Source organism: Ipomoea triloba, chromosome 1 (genome assembly GCF_003576645.1).
Source record: "Ipomoea triloba cultivar NCNSP0323 chromosome 1, ASM357664v1".
In the NCBI taxonomy this organism is placed as follows: domain Eukaryota; kingdom Viridiplantae; phylum Streptophyta; class Magnoliopsida; order Solanales; family Convolvulaceae; genus Ipomoea; species Ipomoea triloba.
In genome coordinates, this window is record NC_044916.1 from 8,392,013 (window position 1) to 8,419,713 (window position 27,701).

General features: G+C 33.7%; 3 protein-coding genes and 3 long non-coding RNA genes across 7 annotated transcripts; 4 read left to right on the top strand and 2 right to left on the bottom strand.

The window, feature by feature from the left end:
* Window positions 1-35: 35 nt before the first annotated feature.
* On the bottom strand, window positions 36-578 carry LOC116023393 (nuclear transcription factor Y subunit B-6-like). Its single transcript, XM_031264410.1, has one exon. The coding sequence runs from the start codon at window positions 528-530 to the stop codon at window positions 36-38; it is 495 nt and encodes a 164-aa protein (XP_031120270.1). The 5' UTR covers window positions 531-578.
* A 4,744-nt stretch (window positions 579-5,322) lies between these two features.
* Window positions 5,323-6,234, top strand: LOC116000172. Of its 2 annotated transcripts, none has more exons than XR_004094075.1 (2): window positions 5,323-5,563; window positions 5,696-6,234. It is a non-coding gene; the product is annotated as an uncharacterized LOC116000172 (long non-coding RNA). The 2 variants fall into 2 exon arrangements; XR_004094072.1 differs by having other exon boundaries at window positions 5,323-5,559.
* A 551-nt stretch (window positions 6,235-6,785) lies between these two features.
* Window positions 6,786-7,612, top strand: LOC116015879. Its single transcript, XR_004097689.1, has 2 exons — window positions 6,786-7,333; window positions 7,418-7,612. It is a non-coding gene; the product is annotated as an uncharacterized LOC116015879 (long non-coding RNA).
* Window positions 7,613-11,364: 3,752 nt separating this feature from the next.
* On the top strand, window positions 11,365-12,169 carry LOC115998345 (dr1-associated corepressor-like). Its single transcript, XM_031237898.1, has 2 exons — window positions 11,365-11,831; window positions 11,971-12,169. The coding sequence occupies exon 1, from the start codon at window positions 11,422-11,424 to the stop codon at window positions 11,821-11,823; it is 402 nt and encodes a 133-aa protein (XP_031093758.1). The 5' UTR covers window positions 11,365-11,421; the 3' UTR covers window positions 11,824-11,831; window positions 11,971-12,169.
* A 3,294-nt stretch (window positions 12,170-15,463) lies between these two features.
* Window positions 15,464-16,502, top strand: LOC116013218. The gene is made up of 2 exons (XR_004097227.1): window positions 15,464-16,094; window positions 16,165-16,502. It is a non-coding gene; the product is annotated as an uncharacterized LOC116013218 (long non-coding RNA).
* An 8,193-nt stretch (window positions 16,503-24,695) lies between these two features.
* Window positions 24,696-27,427, bottom strand: LOC116019669 (trihelix transcription factor GTL1). The gene is made up of 2 exons (XM_031259963.1): window positions 26,907-27,427; window positions 24,696-25,715 (listed from the first exon to the last, which is right to left on the bottom strand). Exons 1-2 carry the CDS (start codon window positions 27,362-27,364, stop codon window positions 24,968-24,970), a joined length of 1,206 nt encoding a protein of 401 aa, XP_031115823.1. The 5' UTR covers window positions 27,365-27,427; the 3' UTR covers window positions 24,696-24,967.
* Window positions 27,428-27,701: the final 274 nt, after the last annotated feature.

Genomic DNA, 27,701 nt, shown 5'->3' on the forward strand with positions numbered 1-27,701 from the left:
ATTATTTCTCTGCTCTTGATGATTCACTGTACTCACTACTCCTTGCAGTGGGGGTAAGGGTCGATATTAGCAGCAGGTGCAGACTGGGAAGTGCCTGCATTTGATTCATCCCTCTGCAGGTACCCACCACCATTCATCGGCGGTGGAAACCCAAAGTAAGCATGGTGGTGGCCCACCGGGAATGGCGGCACAAACGGTGGGTAGCTCGCTGGATCAACCATTGACCGTTTAAGCAAGGGGTCGCCCCGGAGGGAGCCACGCTCGCCGCCATCATACTCGCGGTAGCGGTGCAGGTAGAGCGTGAGCGGCTCAATGTAGTCGTCGAAACCCAGCTTGCTCATGGCCCACAGCACGTCCTCGGCGGTGATGGTCTTGCGCTGCTCGCGCTGGCATCGCTCGTTGGCCTCGCCGGTGATGAAGCTGATGTACTCTGACACGCATTCCTGGATGGTCTCCTTGGCGTCGTCGGAGATTTTGGCATGTGGGGGCAGGATCTTGCGCATGATCCTGATCACGTTGGCGATGGGCATGAAGCGATCTTGCTCCCTCACCGTGCATTCTCCGTCATCGGCCGCAACTTGGTTGTTCCCGGCGCCACCATGGTTGAACACCTTGAGCTGAGGCGACGGAGCAGCCACCGGCAGTCCCATGTTCATCTCCAGTGGCACTTTCATCTCTGTGCATGCCATACATCAAAATTACAACAACACTACTCACTCTATAAATAAATAAATATAATCAAATGCAGAACATCTCCGTGTTGGGTACACACGAGTGCACACAATCTAGAATAAGTGCATATGCAATATTCATGTTTTGTCTCACACTCTCATGAAAAGATGCCGTCTCACCGGAACATTAGTCTATATATATATATATATATATATATATATATATATATATAAATAAATAAAATCTGAAAAGTAAGAAAAAAGATAGATATATTGAAGAATTTGTGGTTTTCATAATCTTTCTCACTAATCCTGAAAACCAAATTTCGGTGCATGAATTTCATCAGTACACGAAATTCAATTCACAAAATATATATACCAAATGATATAAATTCAGAGGAATTTTAAAAAGTTGATAATGTACCGTTAGAGATTACAATAATGTTGACTCGTGATATCACACGCACTTACAAGAAAGCGAGTGAGTACCTTTATTTCAATATATAATTAAATGTTTTTATAATAAATAATAACTCACTATATATGACTTGTTATATGTAGTTTAGTATATACAGTACAGAATCACATATACCTTGCAGTAGTACTAGTAGTCTAAAGTGGATTAGTTAGTTAAATAAAAAAATAAAAAGAAAAAAAAAAAAAGAAAAAGGGAAGAGTATGGTAGGTGGATGATAGTAATTAAGAAAGTGATTAAATTAAGGATAGGAGGGTGGGAAAAGGAGGGCATGAGTGACATGTGGTGAGGTAGGGTAGAGACGAGATATAGTGGGGCCTAGCACTGCATGCATGCCACTTGTTATCACACTTTGTCTTTCTAACGTTGGATGAACCAAGAATTGATTGGCCATTTCTGAAACCGTCAACTTAGTCTTAATTCATTAACCTCTCTCTGTCGTCGTCTCCTGCCATTTTTTTTAATTTTTTTTTTTTTGCATTTTACATACAAGCTAAGGCTGCTAAGCTAAGGATTAATCACCATGACCAGCGACTTGTGACCTCTAATATATTTAGAGTGATGATGAGTGGATGGTGATGCTGGTAGAGTAGAAGATCGATTTGTGACGCTACTACTTATGAATTAAAATTGACAAATTCACCCAAATTAGCATAAGAAGAAAACCATGACCACTACAAGATACGAGATCTGAAGGACAGTACACAATGCAACCATTATATTATATTTAATTTGGTATGAGTCCAAGTGATGATAGAATTGGAAGTATTTTTTTTTTTGAAACAAAACCCTAGATAGCCTATCTAATTAATTAAGCAAGATGATGTAGTTATTTGGAGACTGGAGAAAGAGTAGGACGGACGGACTAAAACAAGAAGAAAAATGGAATCTTGGAAAACACATCCCTCAGAAAAACTAACATATATGTTTTATTTGTAAGAAATGAAATGTGAATGTATATACCAGAAGTTGGGTGAGGGAGCCTGTTGGTGCGGTAGCCATGGAAGCCAGCTCCATTTCCTCCAAGATCCATCTCGATCGATCGATCTATCTCAAGCAAGCTAGCCTTGTGTGTTTAAGTAGTGTATGTGTGTATGTATAGATCTCTCTATCTCTATCTCTATCTCTATCTCTATCTTGATGTGTATATATGGAGGTGAAGAATGGGAAGATGAGAAGAAGTTGTACTGTTGGAGTATGTGAAAGTATAGTAAGAGGCCGGAGACAAGTGTAGTGTAACGATTATAAAGAACTGAAGAAGAAGAAGGCAATTAAGGATCGGAAGAGAAAATTAAAGGGTGGCCACGTGGCGGTAGGCGTTGTGAACGAGAGCAAGGCATTCGCCGGTACCAAATGGCCTTCTCAGTTGGCCAGAATGAGCATTGACCGTACCCACCGCCATCAGCATGCACCCCTCCCCAATCTCCAATATCTCTCTCTCTCTCTCTCTCTCCTTTTCTTATTAACTACTACTCCTAAAACTTATACTTTTATTTATTGCTACCTTCTTCTTCTTTTTTTTTTTTTTGAAAATATATTGCTATCTTCTTTAATTTCTAAGTTTATAGTTCCAACCCCACTCATCTTCAATTCCTTGCAAATTCAACTCCATTAACCATTTTACCATAATAATATTTTTTTTTAAAAGGCAGAATTACTCTACCTACTATGTATACTCCTAAATTCTACGTACTCTCTTAATTCTACTCTCTTATATGACAAATAAGGAATGGTTATTTTCATCATGTGAGTCCACATAAAATTGTCTATATCAAGAACTTGTGAGAGGAAGTAAAAATTTGAGAGTATAAAATAGGAATCCAACAAGTATTTTTCTTACTTTCGTGAGAAAATATTAAGGGTGTGTTTGGTTCGCACATGAGAATCGGAATCGGAATGAGTATCAAATACTTGGTAATGGTAATGGGTTTTGATGAAAGTATTTAGCATATTTGGTAGTTAGGTGGAATGAGAATGATTATTAATAGTTGTGGAAGAAAAGAGGAAAGGAGATGAAACCCTTATTTAATAAGGGTATGGATTTTCTCATTAATGGAGTATTTCAAACCCATAGTAGCACTCACAAAACTCATCAACCAAACACAAGCAATCACTTTCATACTCATTCCTTATGCACCCACCAACCAAACACACCCTAAATCTAGTCACCTTTTAATTATATAGTTAATCAATACGTTAGGAAGTATTTTTATTCTTTAGAGCATCTCCATTAGTTGGAGTTTTTCACAATTTGTTAGGATGCCAATCATGATTTGGGGAAAAAAGAATGAAAAAAAAAAACACAAAGTAAATAATAAAAGAAAAAAATATGCATGTCTTTTAAGTGCTCACATGGCACGTGGACTGCACGCACCTACTAGGCCAGCAAGTGCACACAACGATCACCTATTTCAACTGTTTCTGAATTTTTTTTGTTAGTAAGTCATACAAAAAATCACAATTTTTGGTATGTATTTTTATATTCTCTCTCCTTTCACCTTTCTCCTCCACTTAAAGCTAAAAATAAGAAAAAAATCTTAAACAATCCCTCTTAGGGTTGCTCTAAATTAAACTACTTAGACTAATTTTACTACTAAAACAAAATTATGTTGGCTCACTGACTATGCTACTTTGATTATTTTGGTCTAATAATTTCGCCTTTTACTGTGGTGCTATTATAGTATTATTATTAATTAATTAATTGAGGCAATTGAAAGCCCGCATATATAGAAGAACATTCACCTTTAATTTCTAGTCCATTCATTGTTTATACATTCTTACTTATCTAGTTAAAATTCAGTCTAAGATATACTAAAATTATATATTTTATTAGATTCATTGCACAAGATCAAGTGTCGATATGAGTAAATAAACTATGGGTCACACTTGTGTAAGACCGTCTCACGGATCCTTATTCGTGAGACGGGTCGGGTCGGGTCAAAACACCATGCAAATGTCATACTTATATGTGTAAATCTCATACTTATAAGAGAAAAATTAATACATTTTTTATAATAAGTAATGTTGACAAATGCCTCTCACTATCTTTACTTAGATGGTTTATCAAAACCAAGGTTGCAAAAATGTTAGGAACGCCTTACTTTTTGTCTTTTTTCTTTTTTCTTTTTTTAAATTTAAAAGATTTTTTTTAAAAAAAAATTATTTAAAGCTCGGTAATTATAAATTATTTAATACTTTAATTGTTAAGTAATTAGTAATAAAATATTAAATATTAACTTAAAAAACATCTTGAATTGTAAATTGTATAAAGATTTAAAGAATCAAAACATAACTCACAAAGTATTAATATTAAAGTACTTGATTTGGAATTTTTCATATTACATTTTTGTGGGTTTGCGACCGGTTTGAACAATTTAGTGTTACTTCACTAAAAATGACATTGATTTGAGCAAAATAACTCATTTTAAAAAACACAAAAAATAGCTAACCGGCAGCCTACACGCCCGTCTAGGCCACCTAGCCCACTGCGACACCCTACAACAGCGATTCCGCTGATGAGTTTCTAGGCGGCCGGCCACCGCCTAGTGCCTAGGTGCTGATTAATTGGCGCTAGGCGCAATTTTTGCAACAATAATGATCAAAACTAACTTCTTTTAAAGAATTTCTGCGTAATTGAATTAAAGTATTAAATTGAGAATAAAATTATTCAAGTAAATTAATGACTAACATTCATCAGTTAATCTAACAAAGTACATACTGGGGGTGTTTGGCAAATAGCTGATAGCTGGTAGCTGGTAGCTGATCGAATTAGCTGATAGTTAATAGCTGATTGTCTTAGCTAGTTTGACCAACTGATTGTATTAGCTGGTTATAAAAAAGTGTTTGGTAAATTAGTTGTTTACCATTAGCTTATTGCATGTAAAATGACATTTAAGAGTATGAGTGTATTGTATTATTTTAAGTTTTAACTATAATCGGTTTTCAAAAAAAAGTTTTAACTATAATAAAATATCCCTTCAAAAAAATATAACAAAATATGTAATTTATTACTATTATTATTATTATTAAATATAATTCTTTAATTACATTTAAAATTTATTATTATTATTATTACTATTATTATTATTATTATTTCATAAATCGCTAAACCTCACAGGCACCAGTCCCACCACAACCAGTACTCTCACTCTGTTATTATTATTATTATTATATTATTATTATTATTATTATTTACCCAAACCCACAGGCCACAGCCCATTTGCAAGCCCTACTATTTCCTCTCACTTAATTCCCTAAATCAAATCAGAGTTCCTCCCCCCTAAATCAGATGCAGAGATCGCGAGAAGCAAGAAGAAGAAGAAGGGAGAACTAGAAGCGAAGAACAATGGGCAAGAAAACAGCAAGAATCTGATGGCACCATGGATGAAGATTACTTGCTTATTCTTTTTCATAGTAGGTATTTTCTTTTTATTTTTAATTTGTGAACTAAAAAATATAACTCGTACGATCTGGGTTTTTAGGTTGAAGATGATTTTGTGATGGATTGATAGTCTTTTTCATTGTAATTATTTTACTTTTAATTTTTCAGTTTTTTTGTATGTTCATGGTGGCCTGTGAGTGGGAAAGGAGAAGGATAAGGGGAGAAGAGGAGAAGATGAGTAAAGGGTAAAATTATTATTTACCATTGAGTGTGATCAGCTATGTTGTAAACGCTGGTATCAGTGGCTTTTTTATTTTCAGCTGATTGCATCAATAAGCTATATCAATAAGCTGGTTTACCAAACACTAATTTTAGCTGTTTGACTTGGTCAAACAGCTAAAATTGGTCAAAACAGCTAAAAAGTGGCTGATCAGCCACCATCCAAACACCCCCACTATCTATCAAAATAATCATAAATATATATTATATACATTATACATGTTAATAGATAATTATATTTAATTTGTATTGGTAGCTTTGAATTATTACGTGGCTCTCCATTATTTTATGTTTTGTCTCCCTCTCTTATTATAATAAAGAGAGGGAATTTGGCATTTTGGCCTGTGAAAATGCTCCATTCTCCCGCCCAAAGACTTTTGACTCTTTTTTTCTTTTAAATAAAAGCTTTAAAATGGATTGCAAGTAAACTGATTTTGAATATTTAATGCCTGTATTAGTTGTTTTGTGTATTCCATTTTCGAATGCCCTTAATTGCCTTTAACTGATAAAGTTATACATTGATTAAAACAAGTCATTAAATAGTATCATTGACCAATGTGCTGATTACTTATACAAGTTACAATAAAAGGCATGCTAAAAAATAGTAATTACATATTTTGAATTTAAATTGGGGGGGGGGGGGGCAATAGCTTATAAATACATCATGTCTTGAGCTGGAATCACACATTCACATTGGAGCACAAGAGAAAAAGATCAGGAAACAAAGAGGTATTTCCCTTTATTATCATTTTAAAGCTCAATTTCATGAAAAATTGTAAGAATTTTACAGTATGCAACTTCCTACATATTTTATATTTATGTAGTGGTACTCAGGAAAACTTTTTACTTGTGTTTCTCATTTGTTTTGGGAAGGAGTGGACTGGGAGATGCAAAACTGATAGAACCCCTTCTTGGAAGGGTTTGAATAGCATACTAAACAATATATATCCCAGCATTACCAAGGGTTGTCATCACCATATACACCTGAAATTATCAAGAGTAAAGTAAGAATCTCCAATGGCAATATTTATTCATTTACATTTACTAAATATATTCCAACACCTAGGTTATGAAAGATTGAAAGGACACATATTTCGGTATAATTTTCACAGAAAATTAACTGAATGCATGCCATTCTTTAAGTTCTGATAGAGTGATAGCTTTAATAGATAAATTTTGGATTGCTTGAAAGAATACACACCCAAGTTTATTGAATTGAACAAAGTGAATTGTGTGACCAAGCAAATGACAATGAACAAATTAACAAATGAACAATAATTTGATAAACATAACAAAATCTAGGCAGCCATAATAGAGTTGACGTTTTGACCAGCATACATGTTCTCTCATCAGAATTATTTGGCAAAGTGCTCACCCATGATGAAAAAGGTTATGGCCTAATCATTGGAAACAAATCTGTATCTATCAAGAAAGCAATGACAGTAGAAGTCTCTTTCAATGCCAAAAAGGGGTAGAAACTAAAGCTACAATTAGGTGGGGAGAACTAAAACTGCAATTGAACTAATGGTACTCATCAATGGTGTATCTTTAATTGTTGGTTTTATTTAATATATTTTTTGTATGTTTTATTAACCTTTTTTTTTTTTGCAGGAATTCTTGAATAATTATTCTGCAAAATTGATAAAGGCATTTTTTATTGCTTTACAATTAGAGAAGTATGTGTAAGGTATATCAGGCATCTAATTTTCAAATTGTACTAAAGGGTTATTGTTCTGCTGTAATAGGATATTTTCTCATTTTCTTTATATCTCAAATATATGTGAATTTCTATTATGCATTCATCAACTATAGAAAGCATAACAAACGCCAAGAATAGTCATTAGCATATCCAGCAGATGGACACAAAAATATATAAACCTTTTTTCAAGAGCAAGAGTCAGCTTAGCAAGGGCTTGAACATCAACTCCAGTTGGTTGGTTCTGTCCCACTGTACCAGGTTGAGAATGTGACATCTGCTGGCAGTTTCCTTGACCCAATTTTAGCGTGCCCATTGACATTTGCTGATTCCACCTGGTATAGAAGGTTTAACAGATTTCATTAATTGAAAGAATGATGCAAATAATAGATTCATTCATCAAGAAACTAGCTCATACTACCACATCTTTGATTTAAAAAATGAACATAACAGATAAAATATGTTATATTAGGACTAAACTATAAACAAATAAATCTTTGAAAGTCAAAAAAATAAAACATGGTAAGAATTGAGTACTAGGCTGATATACAGAACTCATTTAACAAAGAGAAACATGTTCAATAAATATTCATTCTGAAAAAGGAAATTTTAAAAGTTAATAGTTGACAGAGGAAAGAAAAATGAAAAAGTTGAAGGGGTAAACTACCATTGGGGGAATAAAAATGCACACTGTTGAAGATGATTGTACCATGAAACAATACCTGATGTGTTAGCTTTAAATTTCTTATAATGAATTGACTTAGTATTTTTTCATGATTTTGAGCTTTGTTTTCCATAAATGTACATTCATAAAAACAAATGTTAAGATTTCCAGCATGATCATGCAGAAGAAGACAAAAATTACTAAAAGATAAAAAAGGATATGTATGAGTATAACACCTATGGAAGTATTGATCCCCTCCATATGCAACCACTATCTTTAATCCTGTCTCATTCATAAGAAAACTTCATGGCCTTTCCATGTATCTACATTCAATTCCCACAAAATGCATCAGTAATCTAGCATAAGCCTTTGATAGTAACAAGCTAATACTTAGTAAAAACCAACAAAAAAAAAGAAGAAAGGGAAACAGTTAAAAAGAATGACTCAGGTCAAGGAAAAGAAAAGTAAAGGTCAAAGCTATGACCTTTCAGGTATTCATATAACAAAATGCAGAAAACTTGAAAGGAATATTAAATATAAACTAACAAAACCACATAAATACATAAGGAGTAAACCTGACAAGAATGAATTGATAACTCTCGACATGAACAAAAAAAATAAAATAAAATAAAATAAAATAAAATAAAATAAAAACCCCAAGTAGAGAAAGAGTTCAAAACGACTTTGGAATTCCTGAACCCTCTCCTACCAGGTGTTGACTGGGCCTTTCTACCAGAAACGGAGAGGCTGCAAGACAGAGAGACGATGAGAGCGCCAAGGTTGGAGAGCTGGAGACGCCGATGGTGGAGAGCCGGAGACATCCAGGCGGAGAACTGCAAACAGAGAGAGACGATTCGAGGGGTGAGAGGCGAAGAGTGCGCGATGGGTGAGGGTGGCAGAGGGATGGGTGTTAGGGTTAGGGCTGTGTTTGGGTGTGCGTGTCTTAACATATACTCCGTAATATATATATATATATTTTTTAATATGATAAAGATTATTATTTTATATTTAATTTAGATTTGTAAAAATAATTGTTTTGTAATAATATGTTAAAAGTATTTTATGAACAATATTTAAAAGTTTAAACTCAAATAAATATATGATAGAATTTAATTATTCGTATTATGTCATAATAATTTGATTTTATTCAAATGTATTATTCATTGTTCAAATTAAAAGTATCATAATACACTTAATTATAATTAAAATATCATTTAAAAATAAGATAACGTATAATAAAATATAATTTAAATTTTTTTTAAATGTGTAATCGACATCAAATATTGAATGAAATCATCTATATCAATTTTTTTTTAATTAAAAATATTTGAATTCATAATTTTTCATAGCAAAGGAACATAATTATTAAATAACAAAAGATTAAAAATGAATAAAATGCTCATATTTCTTTTTGATAAATAAAATTTAATAACATTAATAGTTTTTTTTTTTTGAATACTACTAACTCTATTACAATGCAGTATCCTTTCATAACTACTTTCTCAACCTATTTAAACACAATAGTCAGTATTGCCTTCACTGAGGCTCGAACCCACCACCTTCCGTATAAAGGGAAGGGTTTGATGCCATATATCATAATTTAATTATTTCAAATACTTAATTGGAGCTCTCCTCATGCTTTTCTACAAGAGTAATAGAATAGAAAGAAAAAGGGAAACATTGTCCTGTGTCACTTGAGCCACAAGTTCTTTGTTCCATATTATTATTGATTCTCTTCATAAAAAAAAAAAAGTCCAAAGTATTCGAATGCAACAAATAAATCTCTTTACACTAATACCAATAAAAATGACTAAAATCTATATATCAAGAAAATTGTATTGGTTTATCAAGAGAACTACATCAACATGTAAATCTTAAAATTATCCACTACACATAATCACTTTGAAGGTTTACACATAGCAATGAATTATAACTACATTCTTATGACATCATGGGAACATGTCATGATCCAACATTATACAAGCTTTCAACTAAAATTTATGGAAAATAATTTTTTTTTTGACTTAACTAATAAATAAAGCACATAAAAAACCCTAAACCTTCAAACGAGTGGGGGTGGAGTTGCGGAATAATGAAGAATGGGTATCCAGGGTTTCAAATGAGTGAGTTGTAGCGTTTATAAGATGAGTTTTTGGGTTTGAGTTAGTTGGGTCTAGAAACTAGATCAAGTTTGTGTCATAGTTTGTATTGGATTGGGATTTAGTATCATAATAACGCGTGTTATTGCAATATGATGTATCTAAATATTATATCAGATTATTTCTTTCTCAAAATTTATAAGTGCCTTAACATATAATATTTATAATTTTTTTTAAATTGTCTTTTTATCTTTTAAAAATTTGTCTAAAGATTATTATTTTACATCTAATTTAGATTTGTGAAAATAATTGTTTTATAGTAGTGTGTGTTTATTTAAAACACTTTTTAAAAGTATATTAAACAAATATTACACTGTGTTAGAGTCAATAGTACTCATAAATTATTTTTTGAACAAAATTTAAAATTTGAAATTTATAATAGAATTTAATTCTTCATATTATGTTAGAATAGTTTGAAATTAGTATAGATTTTTCGTATTAAAATTATCATAATATTACATGAATTTTATAAAAATGTTCTATTTGTGCATCACAAATTCACAACATATAAGTTTAATTACGTAGCTTTTTTGTACATGTTTTATACTTAATTAATTATTGTCATGAATTTACATGCATGCAACCACATATTCATATCATTTAGTTAATATTGTATACTATCGCTTAATACTCTTAGATTATATTCTTATATAATTGATCGAATTAATACCGTGTATCAAACGAGTGAAATTTTAAATACGTTGTATTCAAATCTTTTAATATAGTTTATTATTTTTAATAATTAATCACCTTAAATATCAATTTATATTTTAATTACAAATATTTATGTTCATAATTTTACCATATCAAATCAGCATAATTATATTTTAAAAAATAAAACTTTATAAATGAATAAACATTATATTTCATTATTATGTATGAAATTTAATAATATTAATAATTTTTAATAACATAGAATTATTTTAATATTTCAAATATTTAGTCCGTGCATCGTACGGTGGCATACTAATAAAAAATAAAAAACGTAGTAGAGACGTGAATTTCCCGCCAAAGTTGAGAAAACCTAGAAGAAGCCACATTTTCCAATTCCAAACAACCCGCGCAGGCTCAACTCAATTTCCTTTCCAAAGCATCAATGGCAGAAGAACTCCCTGAAGAAAACGGCGTAGAACGGACCTGCCGCCTCCAAATCCCCACGGGTCGGGTCAAGAAGATCATGAAGATTGACGACGAGGTCAAGAAGGTGAATTCGGAGGCACTGTTTCTCATCTCCCGATCCACCGAGCTCTTTCTCGAATTCCTCGCCGAGAAGTCGGCGGAAGTCGCAGTGGAGAAGAAGCGGAAGACTGTAAAGCTGGAGCACTTACGGCTCGCCGTCAAGAGGCACCGCCCTACCAGCGATTTCCTCCTAGACTCTCTCCCGATGCCTTCCCAGCCGTCCCATCAACCGTCCAAAGCAAGCCGCAGTCGCTCCGACGATAAGCCAGTTCCTCACGGGACACGAAAAATCGATGCCTTCTTTCAGAAATGCACTTAGGATTATGAGTTAGTTTCCGAACCTTTGTTTAAAGAACGTTGGAATATGTAATTTCTAGAAGAAATCAAGACAAGAATTTCAACTAATGTTTTTGTGAGAACTTTTTTTGTTTATAGTATAATTATAATCTTTTTATCCTTGATCCAGATGGATTATCCCAATTTCAACAGGCTATTCGGTTTTTGCTATATACGCAGTGCAAATTAACCTTCTCAGAGAAATCTCTCATTTCTCTTGCTAGGGAAATCTGTCAGCCAGCATTAGATTTACTGCAACAATTGTATCATTCTAATTATTCGCCTTTCCATAATTATAAGTCGAATGGAAGTTATTTACTCCATATTTTTACCTGTTGGCTTTGCTTTTGTTTTGATTATTGTTTCCAGTGAACAAATCTGTTGCTTCTGTTGGGTGGGATTTGTTTTAATTTACTGAATATTAATTACTGTATTTCTGTTTTTCCAACTGCTGGGTCCTTTATTAATTTGTTGAAGCTTGGGCCAACTATACGATTTATCAATCACTATAACCTGACAACAGTCAGTCTTACTATGACTTATCAAGTATTCTTGCTATGAGTACTTGTCATGAAACTAATATTTGCTGGTCTACTTATAAATTGTACTGGCGCTCAAGCAAGACATTGCTGGACCAGAATCCTCTTACCCATTGTAGATATGCAAATCAGGAAGGAGGTTGATGGAAGAAAATGATTGAGAGATTGCCAGTCCAAAGGATCCAAATTGTCTTGAAAACATCCAAAATCAGGCAAAAAGAGTTTCTGAGCTAAACACTACCAAAGGAAGCAGAAGTCTGGTTAGTATGACAGGTAATATGTACAACTGCCTTGTTAACTTTGATAGGTAATATGTACAACTGCCTTGTTAACTTTGATTGATTGAGTTGTTACTTTTTGTTTTACTTGGGATCTATAACTGAAAATTCAACTATTGCTGTAGGGGGTGTAACATATCTGTGTAACACTTCCCCAAACTCCCAATTTATTAATTATTAAAATAAAAATTTTGCCAATGGCTAGATCTAGTCATGGTCAAAGATAATGGCCATTACATTTGCCATCAGGAACGATGGCTGAATGGGATGGCCATCAGTGATCAGTAACAATGGACCCAATGGTTATTATATTCAACCTAGCCTCCAGGAACGAATGTCACATTACCTTTAGTCATGACCACCAACATTCATGGGTATCTGTTTGCTTGTTTGTTTTTATTGGTTTTGTTTTCGAGAATTTAGGGGAAGAATGAGGGGAACTGTCCATTATAACACACCACTGTTATGGCACATGCATGCCTTGTGACTTTTTCCATCTCTACTTAAGTACTTAACAGAAAACCTGAGGACTAAAACTGGTTAATTTGGAATGGTCAATATTAAATTTTGTCAAATTGATAACTAAGGACAAACTGTAGAAATTTCACTATAGTCAAGGGGCCAAAAATAGAGTTAGTCCCAAAAATTTTAAGAATGTTGATGTTTTATGCTGTATGCTAAGGAATTTAAATAGATTCAACAGTATGAAGGGCCAAAGGGTTATTGGCTTTTGGCTTCAAGTTTTTTCCTGGTTTGCCACCAGTTTTATCATGAATAGCTGAGCAGTTAAAGGGAATGGAAAGTATAAGAAAAGGGTGAGCCTTGATGGTATTGGATATCTATGTTGAAAGTTCAAAGTATTTTTAGTTCTTACCTCTTTTTGGGTTACACAAATACTCCAATGCATATATGCCTGGACGAATCTTTTGGAGGCACTGAGGCAGTAAGCCTCTCATAACTCCTACTTTTTCACACCTGTTGGTGCTTTCGTTGATATTAGAAGATGACTTATCAAAAGGAAAAATGCAGTGAAAGTTGAAGCCTCAAGCACTGATTTTGTTATATGAAGGGTTACTAATGTCATAAAAACTGCTGAAAGCAGTGAAAATTGTCCACCTTTGTGTCATAATTCATCTGTTTTGTACTTTTGTTAGAGGATTTATTTCAAACTTTTAACTTATGCATACGGACTTCTGTTTTTTTTTTTTTTTTTTGACATGGGACTTGCTTGTGACTTTGTTAATTGTCATTTGTCAGGAAGTCACACATTACCACATCATTCATCTGGACCATAAATTATCACCAGCATCCACAATCTCAAAAGTGCATGGTTGCCATTGGCCCATTACTCCTTTTGGACTGCATCTTTTGTTTCATTGAACTTTTGGTCCTCATATTGGAGCCTTAAGCATGGAGGCTACAAAAACATTGACATTTTGCCATATTCATCTGGACCTTAAATCATTGACATTTTGGCTCTCAACAAACTATACCTTTATTCATTAGAATGCACTGAAATTCCCTTTTGAGTGTTATCTTTATTCTTCCTTGATGGTAATCTACTAATCTATGTGCATCAATACTCATACTTTCCCCCCCTAACCTCGAAATTTCCTTTAAAAATTATTTTTTAGGAAAACAAGATGAGGTGCGAAAGGCTTCATTTTTCAAAATGACTAATTGTTTTCCCTTTTTTTCTTTTTCTGCTGGCATTGTCAACCCCTACCTTCTGGATTAGATCATCCATATGCATCTCACCCAGATGGAGAACACCACTAGGAGCTTAGATGCTGGATATTTCTTGCAGCAGATTGCATGCATTCCATAACAAAGCTTCTCAAGGGTGGTGATAGTGAACACTGAACACCAGGTTAAAAAAGACAAACAAAAGAGGTACCTAGAAAATTTGTGCTTGTAACATAATTAAGTCCTAAAATGAACTTTTGCAGGAGTACAGCTTGATAGCAAAACTACTTTCTGACTTTGAACCAATGTTGTAAAAAACGGACTAGTCGCTAGGCGCCCCTAGGCAGAGGGGATTTCACCCCTAGGCGGCTTTTAGTCGGTCGGCCGACTAGGCGCCCAACTTGGCCGAGGGTTTTTTTTTTAAAATTCCCTCGCCTATACGTCATCTCCTACTCGGCTGCTCTTCTTCCATATTCCTCCAGCCAGGTACTCAACTAAATTCTAACATATGTAGTTGACTGGTTTAGGGGATTATAACAATCTAACAACTCACAACCCACTGCCTTTTGTTTTTTAATAATTACTTGCACGCCTAGGCTCTAGCTCCTAGCACCTTCTGCAATATTGCTTTGAACTTCTTAGTAAGGTGTGAATGAACTTCCTTTCCATTCTCCTTTAATATTTAAATATCCCTTGGGGAGGGGGGGGGGGGGTTAATTACTACTCCATATAATCTTTATCTACATTAGGTAAGAGCTGTCTCATCTTATATATCAGCCTGACGTTGTGTTACAAAGAAAGAGAGTGGAGAACCTGTGTCGTCTTGGAGTACATGCATCTTAAATCTAGCTATTTTTTTTTTCTTTGCAGATGTGTCTTGATAGTTCCTGAGGAGCTATTTTTTATTATGGAAATCACACTGAGAAGGTACATCACTATATATTGGTGATATTAACACATCTGGTGGAGTCACCCTAATTTTGCTATGCCCCACTTTCTGGAACTCCTTTAGTCATTTGGCTGCTCCCTCTTTGTTCCTTGTCATCTTCTCTGGATAGATTGAGGGTCAGCAAAGGGAATATATTTTATTCTTAACGATATTCCTACTTTGTAGTTTCAGTTATCTTGCCAAATAGTTGGGGCTGGGAGCAGCGATCCAAGCTGACCTAAGGGAAGTCTTACTCTTAGAGCAGCCTGTGTTATGGCTGGCTCATGACAGATGTGTCAGCCTTTTCGCATCAATGGCCAAGCTCATTTCTCCTCTCAATGAGATATTCTTTCAGTTTAACTATAGCTCTTACAGTTCCTTTTTTTTTCCCTCCCAATATTATTTCCTTTAAGATTCATCTTGATGTTGATTTAATTGTTAACTTGCACACAGGAATCATGGATATTAGAGAAACACTTATGCCTGATTTCAAATGGAAGCACTTTGTCGACAGATTTTGGTCTCGGGTCTCTTGCCAAAACAAGGTGGTGATACAAACACTTTCTGAATGTACAAATGAAATGTTTTTTTTTTTTTCAGAATATATTAAAGCATGTGGTCTTTGCTTATTTGACTGCTCAACATAGAGCATGACCCAGGTACACTATAATAAGAATGGAAGAAGTTTGAAACTACTCTGATCCCTTTCCCTTATTTACTTAATCTCCTTTATCTTTAATTCTTTATTGTAGAGCATGGACCTATACAGATTACAGAGAGCCAAAACTATGTAGCAGAGCTGCCTGAGAAGCAATTTGATAAGGTAAGTTGGTTTTGCTTTAAATTGCTTTTGTGTATTTTCAACTATAGTAATGCTAACTCCATTGTGACAGAAATGTTGAAAACTCGATCTCACAAGACTGAATATTTGTGGGAACAGTATGATCAGAAAAATGGCAATGGAAAAGGTGCACAATTTACTGGCTGGAAGCTCTAGTGCTTTTGAATTTTGATCATGTCTGAAACTGATGACACATATTTTTCAAGGCAGTGCTGAGGTCTACCTTTACATATAGAATTACATTAAGTCTGAAATCAATATTGAGTAGATGACCTCTACTGCAAGGCCCTTTTATCTTCTCTTTCTCCTTTTTCCTTTTATTCAAGAGATGCTAATATACAATTATTCTTGTAACATCAGATAGCTATTATTCATATTGTGCTTGAGAAACATCACGACTCTAGCTAACTGCAACAGGCATAAACATTTCCATATGCATAGTGTTGCCACTTGACAAATCCACACATTATATATATATATTTTTTGGTGTAACTCAGGATATTCACTGTCAGACATGGTGACTAATCTCCTGACTGAATAGACAGTTGACCTGAAGATTTAAGGTTGCTCCATATTCAAAGTCAAGGGCCTTGACGTTTAGTTAATGATAAATGTGTCATTTCTACTCAACCACACATTATATAATTGCATTTGGAAACTGCTGAAAAACATATTTACTCCACCATACTGCTTTTGGCCTTTTGGCCTGGCCAATCCATCTATTGATATGCAGCCAAGAAGACAAACCATATACATGCAATTATACAAACACCTTAGACCTTATCATACACTTAATAATATGAGCCTAAGGCCGTCAATGGTCCTTGTTTTCCATTAAAAAAAAATGTTGTTGTGGGGTTAACTCAAGTGATAAATCACCTGACCTAAAGCCATCACTCTAGTAGTAGGGAGACTGATACTTCCTCTAGTGACTCTTGGATAGGAGTATTGGGAAACCAAATGTATCAAAATAATAATAATAATAATAATAATAATAATAATTTGTGCTGCTGACATTTTTTACGCTTCCTTCACATTCAATCTCTCTCCATCATTTGATTTCTTTACCCTAATTTCTGCTTTGGCTTTAATAAATTCATTGTTCAATACCTGTTTGGTGCCAGCACTCCGGTATGCCCTAGTCTTTGTTTCCCTACAGACCATAGCATACTCAAGTTAAAGGCCAACTCTGGTCTATTTCGAATTCATTTTCCAAACTTAGTTTCTGGCAAGTATATAATCAGAATTCAATACACTAATATTAAACACTTGAAAGGTATCAAATATGAAGAAATAAATTAAAACTTTTTAAATTAAGTATTTTAAACGTTACTAATGGGATATATACTATGCGCAAGGAATACAAGTCCCGAGTTCTACCTGAGGTATAACATCTGTTAAGACAATGAGTATGAGCTTAGAGTCAACCATAGTAGTTGAGCAGAATACGAAAGACTCGGTGCTAATCACTTCGGGCGAAGCGGACGCAAAGAGCAGTTGTGTCCATTAGGCCATCTCCATTAGTCTCATTTTCACGGATTTTTAAGAAAATTTTGTCCAGCTTGAAGGAGAGATGAGGTAGAGAGAGACAATGGGCAGGCCCTCCTGCAAATGAGATGATTTAAAGTAAAGTGGGACTCGCATGACTGATATTGGTTGTTTGTTACGTCCGCTTATCTTAGTGTAAATACTAAGACCATTGTAATGAAAAGGCAAGTATGCTTTCTATTTTGTAAGAGACATTCCTTTGCAATATACGGAGTAATACAATTAGTTAGCTCCTTGCACTTATCATTTCATCCATTACCAATCTGGGTTCTTGATCTTATTAATCTTTTGCATCAATTTCGTTCCCAATATTAAACAAATTAATATTATCATTGAGAGTGATATTAATTATCACTTCATCATCATCAACCTCCTACGATCCACAATTTCAACCATCACTTCTCCAAACTCAACAATTGTAGTAGCTTAGCCATCTTCTTCAAAACCAATCCCAAGGATATGATACCTTTTCAACATTTTCATTTGATTGATTCCATTTGCAGAATTTTTGGTTTGTTCATTTGCATTTTCTGGCTTAAGAATCCTATCAATGACATTCCCTTTTCCAAATCCTCATCACTATATTTTCTTTCTTGACCCATTATATTATTTTCTTCATATCTATTGCAGTCCAAGCAGTGGTACGTACGGTTGTGGGAAATTTTCTTCTACTCCACCGCCTTGAATAATTGCACTCTATCAAAGTGTATATATAAGCTGTTTATTTTTTATTTTTTTTTCTAACACAAAAAACATAAACATATGTTAATTTAATATTTTATAAGGGTACGTTATATAATCAATTTAAGAAATAATTAATAAGAGAAGAAATTTTACCTGTATGGACAGCTCAGTTGGTCAACATGAGTGAAGTTTGAGAATTTTTTTTACCATTATTAAAAGTGAGATGAGATAGAACCAGTGTAAAATCCATCCAATTATTCTTCGAAGCTTTCATAGTTTCAATGACATTTGTGTATGTGTAACTACACCAATATTAGACCATTTATTTGTTGACGTTGATGAGTGAAAATAAGATCTTTTAGTTACTTTTTCTATTCTTGTATCCTTTAATTATCGTTGAGATTTTAAACACCACAAAATCTTGATTACTGAAAATAAAATCTTTTAGTTGCTTTTTCTATTCTTGTACCCTTTAATCATCATTTTTTTTATTTTTTTATTTTTTTTTTTGAGTACTACAATCTAACCCTAAACATAGTATCTGCTCAAAATCGTTGAGATTCTAAACACCACAAAATCTCTTATAAACATTTCTCCGTACTCTCTCCTTTCAATTATTTGATCTAGAATGTCACTAACGTAACAAAGGGTTTGTTATTTCCCATCTCTCTCTCCATCTTTCAACCAAATCATTGTACTCATCATGTATTTCATTTGAATCATTCCCTTCAGACCCTCAATTCAAAAGTTTTGTTTTTGAGGGTCTGAGCTAGGGGTTTGGGAGACCTATAATTCAGACCCCTTAGTTCAAAAGGGAGAAGGTGGCGGGCAAGGAGTGCCAATTGAAAAAGAAACACGACGCATCTTAAGCACAAGACCTACACACTTTAAGTTTGTCACATATGGAAAATGATCAAATTATCACCGCTTTTTTTTTTTTTTTAAAAACATTGTTAATCTTGAATGTTTATTTAGTCAAGATTAATGGCACTCATTTAACTGCACCTGAGAAGATCAACCGCACACGAACTGATATATATATATATATATATATATATATATATATATATATATATATATGTGCACACACACGCGCATACGCACTCAATCTATTTACAATGAAGACCATATACCCATTTTAATTAAGTATATAATTTATGAACAATAGGTTAATAAATTCAGACAAATTATTTACTTATCTTCAAGTATGTCCATAAACGGTGTCTACAAAGTCATGAAATCAACACTGAAGGTAAATAAAGTCACAACTACAAGTTAATCATTTGAAATATAAGTCATAAGAAAACCCTAATTGTTTGCTAGTCAATCAAATTCTCTTAAATTCATGTCGAATGTGTAAAGATATTGTTTTTAAGTTTTGGTATTAACATGATATTTAAAAGTGATTATCAAGTTAATGAACTTCAAACATATTAAATATTTGAAGATTCACCTCTATTGTCGTAATTTTTTGAATCAGAATGTGATGAAATGCTAGTTTCAACAAGTGCAAATCTTATCTTATGTGACTTTTATGGAGATCTTGTTCTTGTATGTATTTCTTTTTAGCTCTGGAGTGTCATACAAATTGAAGATCCAGAATGTATAGTTGAGAGAAATGAGATGAAGAAGATGATGAATTTGATTATATATTGTTCAAAAACATTATTCTTAATTGTGGTTGGTCGTAGAAAATGATGACCCTTATCGTCTCTGTTTAATTTTTAAATGAACCGTATTTCGACGTTAGTCATAAGTCGCCTCTTATTATATTAAAGTCCACATTGCTATGTGAACCTTGGTCCATGGTATAAGACTGGGCCAAGGTCCGTGCGGTAGGCCATGGAGTTGGCCCAAATCCAATCGCCTTGGCCTCAGAGGCGGGCTTCGAGGTAGAGCGACGATTGTCTGGGGCCAGCTAGGCCCCTGGACCTGAGACTTGGGGCCCGGGTCCAACGCACCATCTTGCTCAGGTAGCCTCACCTGGGTCCCTTTTGTCCATCTTCAGCTTTCGGGTCTCTCTGTCGTTCATCGGCCAATTCTAATATCTCCATCAATTTTAATTCTTTTCGTTCTAGGGTGTCATAAAAGTTTAAGATGCAGAATGCATAATAGAGAGAAATGAGATGAAGATGATGATGAATATGATTATATATTTTTAAAAAAAAACACTATTCTTAACTGTGATTAGTTGAAAACAATGATGGCCTAGCTTTAACGTTTCTGTTTAATTTTTTTTTTAAATAAACCATACTTTAACACTAGCCATATATAAACCTTATCGAATAAGACCAAGGTCCACATTGCTATGCCTGGTCCATAGTATAAGCTAGAATTGATGATGTGTCGTTAACTCATATTTTAATTGCTAGTTTTTATATCAGCAAAAAAACTTCTATTGATTAAACTATATAAAAGCAAAAATAAAGTAATTTTACTAATCACAGCAAAATATCTACAAAAATATCCCCGGCCCGTTTATTCTTTTCCTAGTAATATAAAGATCTTATATTAGTCAATAATTGTTTCCAAAAAAGAACATAGCATTGTATTAGCTAGTAGCTATAGAATGAATTTCCGATATTTATGGTTTAATTTAGTGGAGTGCAGTTTGGCTTTTCGTCATTTGCAACTCTGGGAATGACTCTTGTAGGATATTTTAATAATAATTTAATATAGTTTTTTGGTTATATGAATTTCATAGTTGTTGATTTTTATATTTAAAAATATTCATTTAATTTTGTTAGTTGTATATATTTATAATCATTTGGACATTTAAGATTTTATATTTCTATAATCATGCTATAAAGATAAAATCTTTTTCCATTTAATATAACATAATAAGTAAATTCATTTTGTTTTAAAGTGGGATTAGACTACTATCCAATTTATTCAATGAATAAAAAGAAATTATAATAAAAAATTTGGTTCTTCTAATTTTATCCACATATTATTGATCAAATAATAAGGGGAAGATATATCAATTTGAAGGAATTAATTCATTTTAACTAATAATAGAAATATATATAGATATAATTCATTTTCACTAATAATAGAAATATAGATATAGATGTATATTTTATCCGTTTGTAGTCAATTGCATGCCATCATTAATGAATTTAAAAAAAAAAAGGAGTTTTTGTAGGATGCTAAAAATAGAAATGAATATCTTCATTCATCTCTTAAATTCAATGAGCGTCGTCGGCGGATGTAAATTATTAAGTATTTGTATTTTGTGAAGTGAGTATCATTTTACAAATGAAATAAATAGTTCAGTTGAAAAGCAAACTAAAGGAGAAAATTAAAAGCTAAGGAAGAAGAAGAAGAAGAAGAAGAAATGGAGGATTATGGAAATATGGAGTACGGATGGGGAGCAGGGTCGGCGGCGGCGATGGTGGTGATGGTGATATGCGTGCTGTTTTTGCCGTCGGTGGCGGGTTCGTGGTTGTTGCAACCGCCTCCTTTCTTTGTGGTTGTTCTGTTTCCCCTTTTCATCGTCGCCATTGTGGTCTACCTTTCTCACGTCTCGCACTCCCATTATTAACAAATTCACTTCATCTCTCATCTCTCTCGTACTTGGCTGGATGGCTTATTTAGTTTGTTTAAGAAAAGAAAATGTAGTTATTAGCTAATTATGTACCCTACCCACTTCTCTCGCTTATTTTGGACCTTAATTAGCTTGCTACACTCCCCTAATTCTGTGGTTTTTGTAGGGAGAACATTTCCCTTTTTTTTTTTTAAATGCCTTTGAGTTATAAATTTATGTTATTCCACCACTATAAAATTTGTAATGAATGTTTTTTGTGATTTGTGTTGGAAAATGTTATTTTCCCTTCCTAAATTTCCTTTAATATTTTCCCTCTATGATGTGACTTATATTCATTGAGTGTCATGAATTGACTCTTTTGTTTTAATAGGTTGAGAAAGTATATACGATAATACAATGTAATAGAGTCAGTAGTACTTCAAAAAAAATTGTACTACATTTGGGAGGAAAGTTTTAAGGAGGAGTACGCGTACCTAGTATTAGAGCATCCATATTAGTTTTTCTTCTTTCTTTTTTGTGGTGGTTTTTGAGGAGTTTTTGTAAGTTTGATTAAGAAATAGAATATGGGGGGGAGAAAAAAAAAAGAGAAAAAAATAAATAAAACAAAGCTGATGTTAACAAAATAAAAAAATAATAATAAATGTCAGACTCCTGTAACGTGCCCAGCGGACGCGTGTAGTGCACACGATAAACGTGCGAGAGGCTAAATGCACATGGGTCCCACATTTATGCCAAAAACCACTCCTTTGTAGGAGGTCCGATCCTTCAACCCTCTCTCTCTCCTCCATGTTGGCATTCACACTCTAAAAAATCGTGAAAAATGCACTGATGTGCATGTTCTTATTCATTTGTAATTCTTACTTTTGTTTATAATTAAGTTATAATACAATTTTTTAACGAAAAAAAACACACACACAAAATTGTTAGACCATCTCTAACGAACAAGCCGAAACACCAAAATGGGAAAAAAATGGCGTTGAACTCCTCCAGTCAACACGGCAATGTGGGAAAAAATGGCGTGAGATGAATAGTGCAGCATGCCAAATATGGCATTGCACTGTTCATCTCACGCCATTTTGGTGTGTTGTTCATCTTCTACGTCCTTTATTTAGTTTTAATGTATTTGTATATTTTATTAAATTGTTAAATATAAAATTTATATTATTAAAAATAAATTACATCATTTGAAAGATCTCATCAAGACGATTAAAACAAAACTAATATTGAATATAGATTAATTAAAAATGAAACTACATAAAGCATAATTTTAACAAAATTAAAGCAAATTACATATAAAATTACTTTAAACATACTTAAATTCTATAATCTCTAGTACATTTTTGGGATAAAATAATATTTGCATTATAATTATAATGGATAATGGATGCTCTATAATATATTATTGTGGAATAAAATAATATTTGCATTATAATTATATTTTATATTAAAATATTTAAAGTTATAATACAAAGTCTTAATTTGTGAGAAAATAAATTATTTTAGTGAAGAAATAAAGTTTGGTGTAATGATTTGGAAATAAAAAAATAATTGGTGTAAGAATATGCTGGGAATATTTCTTTTGGTGTAAAATTTGGTAAAGAGGGTTGGAGATGCTCTTAGAGGAAGAACTTTAGTATGCTGGAGATATGCAAAGTTTTTTTAGGGGAGTAGAAAATTAAAGGACAAAATCACCCCTTAAATCAAATATTAAAAACTCGTATATTGTTGGGGTTCAATCATGTATCATTGTCTAAAATTTATCATCGAGAAATCAATTGAGCCTACTTTCTCCTAATCATATGCATGTTGATGACATCACATTAACCAGGTCTCGGCTTGATTTCTTATCTTTTTCCTTTGATTTTGATTTCTTAACTTTTTTTAATTTTTTTTTTTATTTTGTACAAATAAAATTAATATATAAAAAAATGTATTATTTTAAAAACTATTGGTGAGATCTTTTAAATGACACACATTAATATTTTTTTTTTAATTTTTTTTACCAAATTTGCAAGTACATAAAGTCACTACTATAAATTTATAAAGTCACTATTATAAGTTTATAAAGTTATATTTGTAAATTCATAAAGTCACCACTATAGGTTAATAAAGTCAACTTTATAAAATTACCATTGTCAATTTGTAAAGTCACCACATCTTCATACAATCACCATGGTAGGTTCATAAAGTCAACAATATAAAATTATCAATTTATTATTATAGGTTAATAAAATCACTACGGTAAGTTTATAAAGTTACTACTACAAGTTCATAAAATCACTACAATAAGTTTATAAATCTACTAATATAGGCTTTTTAAACAATTATTGAAATGATATGTTATTTTTCTTTTATTATTTTTATGAATGTATCAGAGATTCAGAGTCCATGATACAATTGCTTGAATTATTTGGGTATTCTCTATCTTTTCTTTTCTTTTTTCTTGGAGTACAAGCCTTGTACCCGACTCAGAGAAACAAGCCAAACCAAGCCTATTTTAATATGGTTACCAAACCAAACTAAGTCACAAAGAGGTTTGGTGGCAAATTATATGATGGTTCAGATTATACGTTTATAGATTCGATAATTAACATATTATGTGTTATCATGCTATGTGTATGTAGTTACAGGTACATAATATGTCTAAGACACAATTTTTGGACCAGAATCCAAGTCAACCTTGTCCATGGTATAACGATTGAGGTTTGACCAGATTCAGATCTTTTATAGCTTTATACCCAAGAAAAAGAAGAAAAATGGATGGAGAAAAAGGGGCCCCAATGGCTTGCTTCTGCACAACCAAATGAAAAATAGAACTTAGCTGCGTATTCACAAAATAATTCGACAGGATCACCGATATAGAAGTTAAAAGAATCCCACATTTTACATCCTCAATGAACCGTTTATGGACCATTCTTCAGACTTCCCATCCAGTTGAACCTCATCATGACAACCGATCCGTTAGCAAATGTATTACCAGTTACAGTAAAACATACAAAGCTCTACATTAAACAAGCTAAAATAATAGGCAGATCCTATATTTAACCTTAATTACCCTACGAGCAGCAATTCAGAGCTACCCAATATTCACCCCACATTCTAGTGTCATCTCTTTAGCATCCTCAACATCATTCTCAGTTACTGGAGCAACGAGTCCTTTACTATAAAGTATGTCCAATTCGCGAAAATATGGACAGGATTTGTAAAGCTTCGGGCAACTCTTCACACTCTTGGTCATCTTCTTATAGTACTTGTTTATGTTTTCCCATTTCTCTTTACACTTTCTTGGAGTCCGAGTGTAACCCATGGTGGCCAATCCAGCAGCTACCTCTTCCCAAATGGATCCCTTAGGTCCATTTTGAAACTTGTCATCCAAGGCTAATCTAACTGTTATAAGCGCCTGCACTTCAGATTTTGGCCATCTCCTATTGCTTGAATCGTGCTTTGCTTCTTGACCATGAATGCTATTTTCATCATTTTCTGGGCATGAGACCTGGGCTGACGGGACTTGAATCTCTTCACCCAAGAAATTCTTAAGGAATGAAAGTAGAGCCATGCTCCTAGACGTTTCCTGAGATCTTAACTCTGCATCCCTCTTTGCCCTCTCGATTTCTTGCTGTTTCCAATCTTCTTCCCTCAGAATTCTCTCCTGTTCATTTTTCTCCATAAGCTCTATCAACTGTTTATGCATTTGTTCTTGTTTGTCCATCACTTTCCTCACCATGTCTTCTAGAAACAAAGCAAACTTCTGCTTTTTACTCTCTCCTCGTTCACCATCAGGTCCTTTTTCTCCCTCAGATGAGTCACTATCATCGGAAGAAAAGCTGCATGATAATAAATTTAGGGTCTTTAAAGTGATTCCATCAACTAAAATGTATTAGATATTGCACTACTACCATTTAGCACTTTCGGATTTCAAGCAAAACATCAGACATTGACAACTATTTTATCACTTCGTAGTTCTTACCACAACCGTTACGTTGTGATCAATAAAATCCACGTGACTAGTAAAAAATAGAAAAAGAAAAGCCTCAAATTCATCATACAAATCTTCAACCTTGAAGGCAAGTATCAATTCCACCAGCAATCCAAACAGTAATTTTTACTTTTTGACTGGTGATATCCATACAGTATTTAGATGGAAATAAAAACAGATATATTGCTTAACTTTGCTAATTGGAAACACATAACCTGATCTCTGCCCCCTTCACAAAAGGGCAGACCTATTCAAAACCCCAAATATTTTATGCCACCCATGTTCAGCAATACTCCATATGTTTTCTTGTGTTCAATTAACTAATTAAGACAATCCCACACACCAAATGTATAGTCACAAGGAGCAAATCAATACTACAAACCATCTCAAAATCTCAAGAAAATTTTGAATTGGAAATGAAACAATAGCACACTAAGTATATCATCTAATGATCCTACAATTTATTGCTATTAGCTCTCCGCTTGGCATGACAACCAGCTTCTCGAGCTCGCTAACCCTAAAAGACTAATACTTTATTTAGCAAATTGCTTCTCCTTTATTGCTTGGTGCAGTGGGGAGCAGACACATTGGTATATTAAGTTATTAACTAGAGAGTTCTTACTTCTTAAGCTGCTGTAGTCCCCATAAAGAATCACCCTGCTTGGGCCTATCTTTTACATAACAACTTCCTTTATGGAGTACCCCACCATAGAAAATTTCATATTCACTATGCCTCCATAACAACAACAATAACAATAATAAAGAATAGAAGAATGCCCTTCAAGGATTCTTTCTGTCCCTCTTTCTAAATAATTCCCATTTTAAAAGCCTGGAAAGATCGTTTTACTTCTTCTCTAAACTTTTTCTCTTCAGCTAAGATATGAACATTTCATATATACGAAATAAAATTCATAGAAACACTCAAATAGTCAAATCAATAATATAAAATGTCACAGAAATTTGAATCGGTAAGTCGTCAAAATACACAGATATTCAGAAACCTGATTTATTTACTCAAAACACATGAATATTTGTATACCTTAACTCAGCCTCCAAAGCACGCGCTTGCGAGATGATATTAGTAAATTGAGCATCAATCTCAGACTTCATTTGCAGCTCTATAGGCACCTCCGTCGCCGGACACCCGTTTCCGGCGACGGCGACATCACTCGCCGGCGTCAGAGCAACAGGACATTCACTTGTTGCCGCTCCGTTGTTCATCGTCGTCTGAACAAGAAGCCCTAACTCGCCGGCGTTACAGCTCAGCGAAGCGTCGTCACCACCACAGCTAGGTTCCGGCTCCGGGAACATCGTTAAGTTACGGCCTTGTCTAGACCTAACGGAACGGCGCCTTTTGCAGGGAGCGAAAATCGGGGGATGAATGGCAGCCGTTGGATTGAGGAAGAGTTCATCTGTGGGTTCGGGGAAAGGGGTGAAATGATCAGGGAGGGGAACGACGCCGTTCGGTAGCCGGCCGTCGGCGGTTAAGAATTCCATTTCGGAGGTTAAAGAGCAAGGCGGCGGAGAAGGAAATAAGTGGTAAAAAGGAGTAAAAGTAGGTAAAAGGAGATAACAGGGATTTATTCTATTTAGAAGAATGGGGGAAAATGCTTGAATAGATTAGCTGTTAAATTTTTTAAAGTTGTAAACTTGTAATTAAACTCATCAATATTTTATTTTGGTGCAATAAAATTCAAAAATTGATTAGTAACCTGTGATAATAAGTAACTAGAATTTTAACAACCCTTTGGCGACACTCCGACCTACTCTGACATCATTTCTGACCATAAATTGACTAGTGACCGATGCTGATTATCACTTGATTTGTGGTCGA

What these genes read in the sequence shown, in the direction of transcription:
- LOC115998345 (XM_031237898.1), top strand. Translation starts at nt 11,422, where the DNA reads ATGGCAGAAGAACTCCCTGAAGAAAACGGCGTAGAACGGACCTGCCGC.
- LOC116023393 (XM_031264410.1), bottom strand. Translation starts at nt 530, where the DNA reads ATGCCCATCGCCAACGTGATCAGGATCATGCGCAAGATCCTGCCCCCA.
- LOC116019669 (XM_031259963.1), bottom strand. Translation starts at nt 27,364, where the DNA reads ATGGAATTCTTAACCGCCGACGGCCGGCTACCGAACGGCGTCGTTCCC. An exon ending in GCTTTGGAGGCTGAGTTAAG is followed by an intron (nt 25,716 to 26,906) that starts GTATACAAATAT and finishes ATTATCATGCAG; the next exon opens with CTTTTCTTCCGATGATAGTG.